At 35.2% G+C, this 14,672-nt stretch overlaps 1 protein-coding gene across 19 annotated transcripts in view; it reads left to right on the top strand.

Annotated features, from left to right (window-relative positions):
• The window catches only part of LOC115220933 (CLIP-associating protein 1-B), a 202,631-nt gene that overhangs the window by 132,392 nt on the left and 55,567 nt on the right, over positions 1-14,672 (top strand). For 14 of the 19 annotated variants that reach the window (XM_036510249.1, XM_036510246.1, XM_036510245.1 and 11 more), the window contains 9 exons: positions 1,708-1,784; positions 3,625-3,717; positions 4,368-4,513; positions 4,733-4,868; positions 6,025-6,095; positions 6,206-6,343; positions 7,130-7,333; positions 10,126-10,181; positions 10,591-10,626. In XM_036510249.1, coding sequence (XP_036366142.1) covers positions 1,708-1,784; positions 3,625-3,717; positions 4,368-4,513; positions 4,733-4,868; positions 6,025-6,095; positions 6,206-6,343; positions 7,130-7,333; positions 10,126-10,181; positions 10,591-10,626 — 957 coding nt within the window. The remainder of the gene's footprint in view (positions 1-1,707; positions 1,785-3,624; positions 3,718-4,367; positions 4,514-4,732; positions 4,869-6,024; positions 6,096-6,205; positions 6,344-7,129; positions 7,334-10,125; positions 10,182-10,590; positions 10,627-14,672) is intronic. The other 5 variants (XM_036510251.1, XM_036510248.1, XM_036510240.1 and 2 more) reach the window with 1 other exon arrangement.

Here is a 14,672-nt window from a genome sequence, read left to right as displayed (position 1 = left end):
TACCTGCATTTATCTCTACTCTGTGTGTGTATTTGTGTGTATGAGTGCACTTGCATGAATACACTTTTTACATATTTTACTCCCTGAAAAACACCCCCTCCCATACCTAAAACCATGCCCCCTCCCCTCTTCACCAATCAGTCTGATCTCTCTTACCTCTATCCCTCCGCTTTAGACTTTGGGCTATAAAACATCATTCTACTCACTTGTATTCAGTCCACTTCCATTTTTCATTTACCATTCCATTTTTGATGTAAACAACACTTTAGCCTGCAGCCTTCTGTACCATCTTTTTTTTTTTTTTTTGGTTCCAAACAGAGACCCACTGTCTGAAACATTGAATTCACCTTTTATTTTTTGCTCAACTGTAATTATATACTTCATACTCATGTTTGTTGTTCTTTTTGATTTTTTTCCCCTGAGACTTTTTGAAATGTTCAATATTTAAAGTCCAGAAATTATATATATAAAAAAACCAAAAAACCCCAAAACAAAAGCTTTAGAAATACAAGAAGATGTTTTGTTGCAGAGGAAAGATGATACTTTCAAGCAAACTACACCAAATACATAATGTTCTGAAATGTGTGGTTTTCAATTCTGATGAATTAAATATGATAATTAATAAGAAATATTTTATTATAAATGGGAAAAGGCCAACAGTTGTTTCAACAGATTTATTTTTAGTATGCGTTTCGAATAATTGCACCAAAGCCAAGACTATATATTATTGCAATGTTGAGGTGATAACATTTTTAGGGAGCCATATTGAGGTATGAACTGAGGGAAACCAAGTTTTGTATTGTGGATTAGATTCTCTCTAATATTGTTTTTGTTTTTCTTTACACACATGAGAGGGAGAGAGAGAGGTGTTTGTAAGTGCTCATGTAAGCAGTAATTGCATGAAGCAATAAGAAAGAGCCCAGTAGCTTAGATTAAATATTTCATAAATTATAGTCCCAGCTTATTCTGTTGTTCTGGGCATGTTCATCTATGAACAGTCCTCCTCAGAACAACGTCTCATTGGTAGTTTGTGCTTTGTTCATTGCTGGTTTGTCTTCTCTACTCAATTGTTCTCTACAGACGTTCAGTATGGCTCAAAATTTCTGTTAAAATTAGTAAGGCAATATTGTGTGCATGCATATGTATGTGTACATACATATACAGTCTAAAGTAATGTCTTGGAAAGTAATTTAATAGAGAAGTTGTGAATTCTTTCTCATATTAGTGAGAAATGTTACTTTGCTAATTTTACAGCAATTTCTTGTAGGCTACTCTGCCTATTTCTCCCATCAACTCAGCAATTAAGTCACTTCACCTCTTTGTCTGTCTGTCTGTCTTTTCCTCTCGTGTGTGTGTGTGTGTGTGTATATATATAGCTAATTTTTTTGTCTAATTATTTGTGATTTTAAAATGTTTTATTTGGTTAAAAAGTGTAAACATTTGTAATACTTAACCAAAGAATTTTCTTTTCTTGAACTGCTGAATATAAACAATTGGCAGGATATCATATTAAGATTAAAAATGTTTTACCTCAGAATCTTTTGGGAAGTGTTTTTTTTTGTTTTCCTTAATAAAAAAAAGAAAAATTAATATTTAAATTTATTTTCCCTCAGAATGCTGATATGTCTTTATGTCGAAGACTATTATTAAGAGCTCTTTTGTTAGACTTGTTTTCTAGCTAAATCAATTCTCATGTTTATTTTACAGCAAGGCAAGAAAGCAGCGCTGGTGCAGTTGATGAAGATTTATTTATAAAATCATTTGAAGATGTTACGAAAGTTCAGGTAATCATGTAATTTCCTCATTTACTTTAAAATTTTCTTTTCATTGGATCTTGAAAATAATCTACGTTTAATCAATGGATAGTTGTTGCTGTTAGACAGTATTTGAAGTAAACCTCCTCGCCATCTTTATCTAATGATGGAAGGGAATAGCTCCATGCTTTCACAGTGTGTAGGTTGCTTTTTCATTCACTGTTTTTATTTACAATAATTTCAAAATAATCATTTACTTATTTAATTTTTCTTTTTCTAAAATTTTCATTGCTTCTTGCAACCTCTTTGATACTGGTTGACTCTGTCCGTTATCAGAGCTGCGTTCTTTATGTCTGTTTGTGCGCATGTGTGTAGAATGAAAATTTTAGGGGAAGGGGCGGGGGGAGTAAATGAGTGGAAATTGAACCAGTGAATGTATTGATTAATAAGGCATTAAAACGGAATGACTCTTGCCAGACACAATAAATAATAATAATAATAATGAAATTATTGTATACAGTGCTCAGGTGCACCACAACTTGTCAGAGTATATGCAGTAATGTACAAATGTCTGGGAAGCGAACAGTGTATGAGTCAGCTACGTGCTTGTGTGTGTGTATGGAGGGGAGAAAATCAGGTGTAGTGTTGGCGAATCTCAGGAAGCATGGAAGTTTTGAAGGATGCAGTGCTCCGACAGCTAACAACTGATGCCGGCAGTTTATCCCATGCTTCAGCAACTCTTAGCATGAAAAAATGTTTCCGAAAGTCATTGGAGCTGTGCTGTTTTTTGACTTTGTAAATATGTCCATGGGTGTTAGACGGGTGGAGTTCGAAAAGGTGCTCAGAGTTATTGTTTGTAAGATGGTTGATAATTTTATGGGTGTCTGCCAAGTCAGCTGCCAGACGTCGGAGTTTCAATGTGTCCATGTCCAGGGAAGTAAGGCGTTCATAATATGGCAAATGCCTGATGGAGGGTATTCTTTTGGTTGCACATCGCTGAATGGCTTCCAGACGATTGATATCCTGGGCAAGATAGGGGTTCCAGACTGGTGATGCAAATTCCAGGTGAGGTCTTACCATAGCTATATAAAGCCTGCTTCAACACATGAATTCACATAAAGAATCTTACAAACCAAATACAAAGATGAAATAAAATAAACTTTGGCCAAGCCAGCAAGATGCTGAAGGACATTGCGTTCACCTGTGTGTGTGTGTGTGTATATATAACAGCAGTTTCTATAATTCCTTCATAAAATCTGCCATTGAAGATATCCATGGTAAAAGAGATATGAGCACTGAATGTGTAGGGTCTGCAGAAGTTGGAGAGAAGTGAGCTGAGCACAATCCTTGGGTAATTAACCCTTTTAGCATTTAAACTGCCCCCCCCCCCCATATCTGTCTCAGATATTCTGCTTGTTTTATATTCAAACCTGCCAGATCTGGCCTCTCACACTTACTCTACAGAATCTAAAAATTCTAAAAATAAAAATCACTTAATTCAAATCTCAAAGCTATGAGATAATGCAGGATCAATTCCAAACAATATGAATAAATAAGCATTACATTTGTCAGAGAAATCTGAGTGCTAAAAGAGTGAAGCTGCATGCAAAAGACTTGTTGAGTTGTGCAGAGATGCAACTGTAATTTGAATGGATGATGTGTGTTCAGTACAGAAAGCACCATATTCTGTCAATTGGGGCTACATGTGGAAAAGAAAGACCAAGTAGGAAACAAGATGTTAGATGTCAGGAAATTGGGTTTTATAGAAAAGATTACTGAAGATAATCTGCTGATTAATAAACCCATTCAACTTAGACCAGCATTGCTAAACATTTTAAAATGATAATTTGTTTTTCTTTTTTGTCTGCAGATTTATTCTTGTAAAGATATCCAAACCCATTTCACTAAAGTTAAAGATACTCTTGGTGACAGCAATAACGACTGGGAAAAAAGAGTTGAATCTGTAAGATATTAAAATATTTGTCAAATGCTATTTAAAAATTTCATTATTGAATCTTAATTCACAATTATTAATTATATCAAATAAATAAGAAAACTCTTGTAAAGTTCCATGTTTTATATTCTTCTTCTTAAGCCAATGCTTAAATTAATTGCGAGTGGAATGTAGAAGATGCTGACAGACCAAGTTACAAATACTTCTTTTCTCATATTAAATGAAGAATGAAATTTTTGATTAAAATTGTTATTCTAATCAAAAACTGTTAGATTCACTTCAACATTAAAACTTTTTTTTCCAAAATATTTTCATTGCTTTGAGACCGCGACCTGTTCACTGACAAAATTCTGTCGAAAATATTTTAGCAAATTAAATTTAAATGTTGAAGTGAATCTAACAGTTTTTGTGTGTTTTAAATGGCTTATAAACACCTTCCACGTTGCAGTTATTTTCGTTCCAGCACACACTCTCAGATCAGGTCACTTGTTATGCATGTACATCTCTGTTATTCTAATGAAATTCTTATAAATTTTTCATAAATTTTAAATTTTTCTAATGTTTGGAACAATTGTAGTTTTTAAAATTGAACGTCATAGGATTGTTTAAAATACTTAGTTTACATTACTTTAATAAAATCGAATTTGTCTTTTGTTTAGCTTCGTTTAGTGCGAGCATTACTAATATGTGGAGCTGCAGATTATGAAGACTTTTATTCTATGTTACGTACTTTGGAACCAGCTTTTTGCCTTGCTATCAAAGACCTACGGTCTCAAGTTGTGAGAGAGGCCTGCATCACAACAGCGTAAGTGTTTTATCAGTTACAGAAACAATTTAATTTTCAGTCCCCATATTGATTTGTTTCCCTGATAACAATTTGCTGATTTTCTTCAGTCTAAACTCATTCAAGATTCTTAGTTGTCCTTCTATTTATCTCTTTCATAACATTCTCACACAACTTATATTTCTCCATTTCTTTTAATTATCCCTGATTTACCTTCTTTTTTTTTTTTTGTCTTTTTAGCTTTATCTCCCAGCAGCTTGGAAATAAATGTGATCATTTTGCTGAAGCCATGTTGCAAAATCTTATTGCTCTAGTATCTAATACTGCCAAAGTAATGGCTACCTCTGGAGCTGTGTGTATACGCTTTCTGATCCAGGTATTTAAGCAGTTTATATTTTTTAATCCTAAATTGTAAATTCCCATACCAGGGACAGTTTTTCACATATTCTAATTTAATTTAATATTATCTTTTTGTGAGCTTATTTTCTATGGATATTTGAAGAATTTGTAAATGTTTGTTAATTTCTATGAAAATAACACTTTTCCTTCTTTGGCAATGTTGAAACTAGTAGTGATATTTGGCACTATTAAAATATCACTGTCTGTTCAATTAAAAAAAAATTGTAACTGTTTAAGATTTCTATTGGTCAAGGTTCACCATCTATCTGCACCTAGAAAGTCCCTCTTCTAGGTGTTGACCTAAGCAAGGTTTTTTTTTGTTAATAGAATAGCAGCAGTTGGTGATATGGCAAGCCTCCCATCTCCATGCCAGTGATGCTGTCCAATCGAAAAGTGTGGGCTGATAAAGCTTAACATCAGTTTCTTGGCAGACAAACTTAGAATATAAAGATCTGGAATAAAAACCACAAAGCTAGCAATTCTGCTCACCAAGCAATCAGGAATGCTAGTTTTTAAGGTCCACATTTGGCACTGTTGTATGAGATCACCCACCACAAGAGATAACCAGAGATTGTATGGTTTAACATTTGTAGCAACTTTTGTGCTTATAGTTTTGTCTGTTTATAATGAGAATAGAATTGCAAGGCTGTTTCCTTGATGTGTGTAGCAGTTGTCTTGGTTGTGTTAAAAAGATTGGATTGTTGAATGAGATTCACTGTTATGTGCTCATTAGCATAACACCAGCTAATTATGCAATTTTTAAATTATTTTCCCTCTTATAACCAGGTGAATATAATGAAGCAAAAATTGTTTTTTCTTTGGACAATTAACAGCTTCCTTGACTGTTATTACATAATGCTGGTTCAGTATTTTTGAGGAATTTTGATAATTCTTTCTCAAGTAATAAGCACTGGTGTTTGTGTCACATAAAATGCACTAGTGCTGGTGCCATATGAAAAGCACTGGCGCTGGTGCCAATCCTCCAGTATACTCTGTAAAGTGGTTGGCATTAGGAATGAACAATTTTGTTTACAAGCAGCTTTTTAGTCATTTAACTGTTTAAATACATTTCATGTGATATGATTGCATTGTGACTATTTGAATAAGGTTTTTCTAAAAATGTTCTTTTTCAGTTCACTCATTCTTCTAAATTTATTCCTATAATAACTGGCAACTTTTCATCAAAAAATTCCATAATTCGGAGGTAAGTGATAAATTATATAAAATTTCTGAAAGTATGTCCCTGATTAGCTTTTGTATACAACAACACACGCTGTTTTATATTTAATTGTTTTATATATTTTTAACTTGCAGGTTGGTGTGTGAATGTTTGAAACAAATACTCCTCAGTTGGCCAACCCATATTCTAGAGAAACACATTGCAATTTTGCAAGATGCTATAAAAAGAGGAATCAGTGATCCAGATTCAGAAACTAGGGCACATTCCAGAAAGTAAGTTTTATTGCTTCGAAAAACCAAAATTATGAAGAAATCAATCCAACTGCAAAGCAAACTGTATTTACACGGTTTCAAACTTAATTAAAATGTTGTTGGTTTCAGATCTGGTATTTAATATTCTATAAATTTGCTACTAAAATGTTTTCCAAAGTTGGTGCAGCAGACACAAAGCTAAAATTAATATTAACTCCCTGAGAGAAAATTGTCAAATTTATTTTCAGAATTAAAAAAAATTCATAGGGTGATGGGGAGTCTCTTGAATTGTGTGTCAAAAGTTACTAAAACCCAATTGTAATTTGATTTTTCTATTAAGAAGTTTCCATATCAGCTGAATATATAAACCCACTAAAGGGTTTATAAGTAAAAGCACAACCTTTAGATATCTTGTGATTGTCTGTCAGCAAGCATTTTCCTTTTGCACCAGTTTATCAGAATATGATTGCATTTTAGTAGTTGGAGATATTTCGTGATCAGAGTTTAAGATGTTCAAGATTTCCATCGTAATCGAGTATTATGAAATAATATTCTATTACCAATAATCATTCATGCATTTTCATTGTAGTTTTTCTATTTTGAAGAATTTGTTTTTCCAATATTTTGACCCTTTTGACCTCACTTCAGCCAATCCCAATTTTATGAAAAATGTCCCACCTATTAACCACTTTAAATTTGTCTAATCTTCTAATATTACATTCTTTACAGACATCATTCTTCTGTAAACTTTTAATACCTTATTATTTTCCCATCCAAATTACACGTGCTGTAATTTTTCTCCAACAGAGCTTATTGGCATTTCGCTACACATTTCCGAGATCAAGCTGACGCACTGCTGAATTCATTAGACGTTAGTAAACAAAAAGTCCTCCAAGGGGAGTTAAGTAATTCTTCCAGTAATAATTCTTTAAATAGTGCTGACTCTCTGAAGTTACCTGCATCAAGGTCACGGTCTGCTAGCCAAGATCGAATAGGTTTTGATTCACTCACGTAAGTTACGCACATTATTTTTTTTCAAGTGGTTTCAAGATGTTTCTATTATTTTTATTCTCAAAATGTTTATAATTTTTAATTTTTCCCTTCTAGTTCATATATATTTTGTTTCTATAATTTAACTGTTATACATTTGATTAAACATTTACAAGGGCTCTTTTGCACAGAGGAAGTATTTTATGAATTATTATTGTATGTATTGGGGTGAATCTTGTGAATCTTACAAAAATAGAAAGGATATATATAAAAAACAAAAAGTTTTGATGAAAAACTTCCAGTTTTTGTGGATAAAAGGACCCTCCCACCAATATTAAACTTCTCCAAGATTAATCCTTGGTTGTTTTATGATTGACTAAGAATGAAAAAGCACATGGAATCCATGAAAGGAATAATCAAGTAGTGTGTATAATGCCATTGAATATTGATCGAACTTTAGGCCTCACTGAGGAAATGACCAGAGACCGAGACCTTTGGAAATATTCTGTACGTGAGAAGACCAGGCAGGACAAGTGAGCCCAGCCCACTTATGAATGCCTTTCCTCCCTTGGACACAAAGACCGGTTGAGGCAAGCGAAGTCGATATAGAACCTCATCCGACGACAGACACCCATCCCAACCCCCCATGCTTGCGAAGACATGTTGGGGCAAGCGAAATCGAAATCGAAATCGAAACCGAATTGAACCAGCCAGGATCCCTGGCCTGGTGGTACGTAAAAAGCACTATCCGACTCGGGGCCGTGGCACGTAAAATACTCCAATGCGACCGTACGACAGGCACCCATGCCAACCCCCTTTGCTTGTGAAGACATGTTGGGGCAAGCGAAATCGAAATCGAATTGAACCAGCCAGGATCCCTGGTCTGGTGGTACGTAAAAAGCACTATCCGACTCGTGGCCGTGGCACGTAAAATACTCCAATGCGACCGTACGACAGGCACCCTTGCCAACCCCCCTTGCTTGTGAAGACATGTTGGGGCAAGCGAAATCGAAATCGAATTGAACCAGCCAGGATCCCTGGTCTGGTGGTACGTAAAAAGCACTATCCGACTCGTGGCCGATGCCAGCACCGCCTCGACTGGCTTCCGTGCCGGTGGCACATAAAATACACCAATGTGGCCGTTGCCAGCCCCGCCTGGCACCTGTGCAGGTGGCACGTAAAAAGCACCCACTACACTCACGGAGTGGTTGGCGTTAGGAAGGGCATCCAGCTGTAGAAACATTGCCAAATTAGACTGGAGCCTGGTGCAGCCTTCTGGCTTCCCAGAACCCCGGTCGAACCGTCCAACCCATGCTAGCATGGAGAACGGACGTTAAACGACGATGATGATGATGATGAAAAGGGCACCATTTGAGCGTGATCGTTACCAAAGCCGCCTTACTGGCACCTGTGCTGGGGGCATGTGTAAAAGGATTCGAGCGAGGTCGTTGCCAGTACCGCCTGACTGGCCCCGTGCCGGTGGCATGTAAAATGCACCCACTACACTCTCGGAGTGGTTGGCGTTAGGAAGGGCATCCAGCTGTAGAAACTCTGCCAAATCAAGATTGGAGCCTGGTGCAGCCTTCTGGTTCGCCAGCCCTCAATCAAAATCGTCCAGCCCATGCTAGCATGGAAAGCGGACGTTAAGCGATGATGATGATGGCAAGTTTCAGATGCTGGCAAAGGTCAAAGATGGTTCTTAAATGTTTTAAAGACAAGGTAATAAGCATAATATGTTTAAAATAGAGAAAAGAAAAGAAAACTGAAAACGTTGTTGAAGTGTTTTGTGTAAGAAACATCTCCCTAATAATGCTAGTATTATGCTATTTAATATTGGTGTTGGAATTATACATTGAAGAGGCACTAAAGCAATTCTACAATAAAGCAAATTTTTGGCATTGTAAGTTGTCATTAGCTACAGACATCATCAAAACACATGAAAGCATGGCAATTAAGAAATTTTAAACAAAGAAATCTTCTGAAATTTTAGTGTTTTAGTTGTTGAAGTGTAGAAAGCTAAAGGATGGAGTTGGCTTATCTAAGACATATATTAACTACCAAATACCACAAAACTTGAATTATTGCTATTTAAGCTGGTGCCTGGATGATAAACGCAATCTATATTTCGCAATTAAGGCACATTGTTTATGACAGCATAAAACAAACTATCATTAGTTATATAATTATTGAAATGTGTTGTTGATAATGGTGTGTTGTAAGATATGCTTTTCTTAACTGAATTTCCCAGTCTTATTAGTTTTATCTGGTCATTTACATTAGATCGAGCTTCATATCTCTTTATATGAAATATAACCCCGTCTCCCATCCCAAGCCATGTGGCATCAGGCATGGAAGTTTAATGTAGTAAAGATTGTTTGCCAAAATAACATGGCAATCCTGGTTTAGGACTAATGTTGCTGTAATTTAGCTCCAGGAAATATTGTCTCCGGCTGGCTATACAACACGATCTGTGTCCTTATATTTTCGAACACAGATCATGTTGTATAGCCAGCTGGAGATGATGTCTCCTGGGGCTAAATTACAACAACATTCGTCCTAAACCAGGACTGCCGTGTTATGTTGGCAAATAATCTTTACTACAAAGTACTGTTGCTGAATATCTCACGTGGTGAGATTTGACAATGGTAATTTTCCAATATTTTAATGTTTGGAAACTGGGATTATCCATACAAAATCTATCCATATGAAGTAAATCTGATAATGATCTAAAACAATTCAGTAGACATTGTAAAAGTTTGAAAAAAAAGTCTTCAGAAGTTTACTGAATATATTTATTTGTGTTACCATTTTAGGCGTGGTGGCACCCGCCGGTCTGTCACTAGCAAAGTTGCTCCAAGCCCACGGCAAGGTATGATTTGTTTTACCCATTTCTTTGTGAATATTTTTATGAAGTTTGTTTGGTTGTTGTAGTTTGTTTTAATCTTAAGAAACTTTTTTTTTTAAGATTTTCAGTAAAATGTTTTCCCTGCTCTAAAATAATACTCAAAAGAAAAAAACCAGGTGACTTTCTCTGAGATCAAAACGATTTGGTTTTAAACATCAAGCTGTGACCATTCAGTTTTAATCAGTGGTTTTCATACTCTACCGATGGATATTTCAGGATGTTTGTTTGTTTGTTTGTTAGTTTTCTGCTCTAGATTGAAAAATTTATGGCTGAAAATAGCAACATGAATGTCACTTAATCCATACAAAGGATGTTAAGCCCTTCTATCTCCCATTAGTAACCTTTAGTTTCTTTTTTCATGCCCATCATCCAGCAACACACCATAGAAATATTGGTAGCAGTGGTGTTTGTAAGTATCTTAAGGTGCCTTTGACACCAATGGCAATTCTCTTGCTTTCTGCTGCTTCATTTCTACATAAGTACACATTCTCTATCTCTCATATTCTAATAAAACTACCACCAGGAAAATTAATACATTGTCAGTATTTCCAAATTTACATGTCTGAGGGTTCATTATTCAGCTGTAGTTCCTTCAATATCCAATGCCAGCAACATACATCCTCAATGTGTGTGTGTGTACACACACACACACACACACACACACACACACACACACGTGCACATGGTTAGTTCAATAAGTACTAAATGTGAAGGATTAATAAATCAAATTTATATTTATTTCTTTATTGCCCACAGGGGACTAAACATAGAGGGGACAAACAAAGGGTTAAGTCAATTACTTTGACTCCAGTGTATAACTGGTACTTATTTAATCAACCCTAAAAGAATGAAAGGCAAAGTCGACCTTGGCAGAGTTTGAACTCAGGACGTAGTGGCAGACGAAATACCACTAAGCATTTCGCCCAGCGTGCTAAAGATTCTGTCAGCTCACCACCTTATCAAAGAATTTGTATTGGAAACAAACTGGAAACAATATTAAATCCAATATGTACATTCGTTTACTAGTGTCAGAAGGCATTTATCCTTGTACTCATTTTGAATTTGGTGGCTTAAAGAGACAGAACTTAAAATATATATCCCCCCCCCCACACACACACATGCCAAACCCTCTCATAGTTTTTGTCTTCCAAATTCCATTCTCATAGTATTGTTCAACTTAAAACTACAGTAGAAAATCCATATCCAAGGTGCTCTGCAGTGGGATTGAACCTAGAACTGCTTGGTTGGTTGGCCCACATCACTCCTTTTCTTCAAAAATTAAAAAAATTTTTTTTAAAGGATCATAGGGCTGGTTTCTTGGTTTCTCTTGGTGTGTATGTGTGTATATATATATATATATATATATATATATTCCTCTCTGGACAGGATACTGATCTGTCACTGGATTACTCATTTTTACCAGTTGCGTGAAATAAAGTGTTTTGCTCAAGAACGCATCACCTGGTCCAGGAATTGAAGCCACAATCTTATAATCCAGAGTCCAACACCCTAACCACTGAGCTATGTGCCTCCTTAACTTAATACAGCTTTATATCTACACCTATTGGTGTCATTTCTTTATATAATCACCAAAATTATCATGATGTTTCACTCACATATCACCAGATCAGAAAATGCCTTTTCAAAGAAATCTTCATTACTGCAGAAGAGCTTATCTTGCTTTTCAAAATTATATCTTACTAAATGCCTCTTAAAGAGATGGACCATTCTAAAATCACTTAGACCAAGATCTGGGCTATACAGTTGATGTGAGAGTGCAACAAAGCTAGTTGCCGTTAAGAGACTGTTGCAGTGTGTATAGAAGAGTTGAAGTGAAGATACTGGAATGGTATGTTTCTGAGCATTTGCCCTTTTTTTTTTATCCTTCCTCCCTTGATAACTTCAACTGTCTCACTGCACTAGTTCACATGAAACAGTTTTGTTAAGGAAATCTAACAAGATTACATCCTGGCAATTTCCAAATACTGAAAGCATCATTGATCTTCAGTGACTGGTTTCTCTTCTGGACTGCTTCCACTTGCTAGATGCTCCTTAATTTTGGGATGTAAAAAGATAACAATGAAATTGCTCTTGTGTTATGATATTTCATTTTAACCATTTCAGCATTCAGATTACTCTGTGAAATGTAATGCTTATCCAGTCACATTGTTTTGAATTAATCCTGTATTATCTCAGCTTTAGGATTTTAGTGTGATTGTTTACTTTTAAAATGACCTTGTGGGATAAGTGTGAGAGGTAGAATCTGGTTGGTTTGAAAATAAAATAGGTGAAATATTTTGGCCAAATATGGCTAGTTTAAATGCTAAAGGGTTAAAGAATGTTTCTTGGTTTGTAAATAGTACAACAATTGAATTGTTGTATTGTCAGTTTACTATTTAAAAAGGGCAGCACAAACCTTGAGCATAAATTTCCTATACTATGACTTTTGATAATGTTGTTGACTGTGCCAATACTAAGTCACTTTGGAACTAAATTAACACCAAAATGTCATTCTTCTACAATTTTTACTAAAAAAATCTCTGAAAGCTTCCTGAATTTGTTGTGGTCACAAGACTTTTCTTCCTTGGTTACTGACTTTGTCCCTCTCTTAAATTCTTTCAGCCTAATATTTCACAGTTCTCTGTGATGGGGCATCATTCATCTCCATTAGAATTTTTCCAAGATTTCTTTCTCGGTATTTTGCTTAAGTACCAGCTTGACAATGCTTTAGTATTCTACAGCTTCCCATTAAATCTGTAAAGGATACATCAAAATAAAGCTTTATACATTATTATGAATACATACTGGGCTATTTTAGCAATAAAAATATCAGGATGTTATTTTAATTCTAGTTCACCTGTTTTTATTGATTTAACCATGTACACACATACAGACATTTATTATTATTATTAATTTCTCTACTTTACATTAATTTACTCCTAATTTTGAAGTTGCCAGTAATTAGTTCAGAGCATTTGAACACTCTCCCACACCAACCCTATCAAAAGATATGGAATAAGAACTTATTGTTCTCGCACCAATCCTTTTTTTTTGTTTTAATTGCAGTCATATAATTAGTTCCAGCAGAAAGTCTACTCATGTATTTTATTTTGAAATGCTCTTTAACCATTTACTGGCGACTTCATATCATTAACCTCTCATTGGACTAATTCCATTTAAAGTTTAGATTTCTTCCATTATTTTATTCACTTTACTAAGAAATATCTTAGAATTATTGTTCAAAACACTTCACTTTAGAACTAACAAATTTTTATTTCCGATACCCCTTTACTAACAAAATAGTCTCTACAATAACATAGTTATAACCTCACTAATTTTTATGGTTTATTCATAAATATATTTACATTAGGTGCTCATATTTGTTCTCTTTCTTTCTCTCTCTCTCTCTCTCATACATATATATCTATATATATATATATGATATGAAAGCTGTGTCTTTGACGACTATAGTGTTGATTTAGCTTGATTTATGTTGTAGATGTTAAGTTGTAATATTGTAGTTATAAACATTTTATTTAAAAATATTTTTTTCTTTATGTTGTCAAATAATACCCACTGTTCTTTTAGTTATATAGCCTGTTGTTGAATATTTTTGCTTTTCTTTTTGAATTTTTTTTTTTTTTTATTGTATTACATTCATAAACACATTACTAAAGTTAGGGTAAGAGACTTACTGTCCCCCCTGTACCTCTCATCTCTCATCAACTGGCCCAAAGCCACCACCCCTCTCTATTACCCCCTTCTTCCTGCTGAGGTGGGGTCTTTGTTTTGCAAAGTACTTGGTGACCCTGTCGGTGCTGGTGCCTCATAAAAAGCACCCATACATTCTGTAAAGTGGTTGGCATCAGGAAGGGCATCCAGCTATGGAAACCATGCCAAAACAGACAATGGTGTCTGGGGTGGCCCCTGACTTTGCCAGCTCCTGTCAAACTGTCCAACCCATGCCAGCATGGAAAATTGAGTATTTGATGATGATGATGTTATCTGCACCAATATACACATGTGTAGTATCACCTCTTAATGCCACTTTAAATCTCCACTCTTAAGAATATTGAACTCATTGAGAACTACTGGGCTGGAAATCTACAGCACTGACTGTCCATCACCCAACTTGTACCAGAACACGATGGACACAAGAGGCTATGGAATGTTTCTGAATGTGTTTGCTGGCATTCGATATTCCAGTCAGTCTGTTACTGAATGGCAGGGTGTTCCATAGCCTCAAATGGAGTATTATCTTTTGGATTGAGTCATTCCATATCACAACTCCTTTTCAGTCTAGGTTGGGGCGTAACAAAAGACTTGTATCTGTTTCCTAGTGTTTCTGATAATTATGTGCTTGTTAATTGCTTAATCATTGAATCAGCCCAATCCTATACAGTGTTATTAGAATCTCAGATGTTTTATTCCTAAACTAAAATTCGTCTTTCAATT

Source organism: Octopus sinensis, linkage group LG17, assembly GCF_006345805.1.
Source record: "Octopus sinensis linkage group LG17, ASM634580v1, whole genome shotgun sequence".
In the NCBI taxonomy this organism is placed as follows: domain Eukaryota; kingdom Metazoa; phylum Mollusca; class Cephalopoda; order Octopoda; family Octopodidae; genus Octopus; species Octopus sinensis.
Note: the sequence above shows the minus strand (reverse complement) of the source record. Positions and strands in the feature narration are given on the sequence as shown.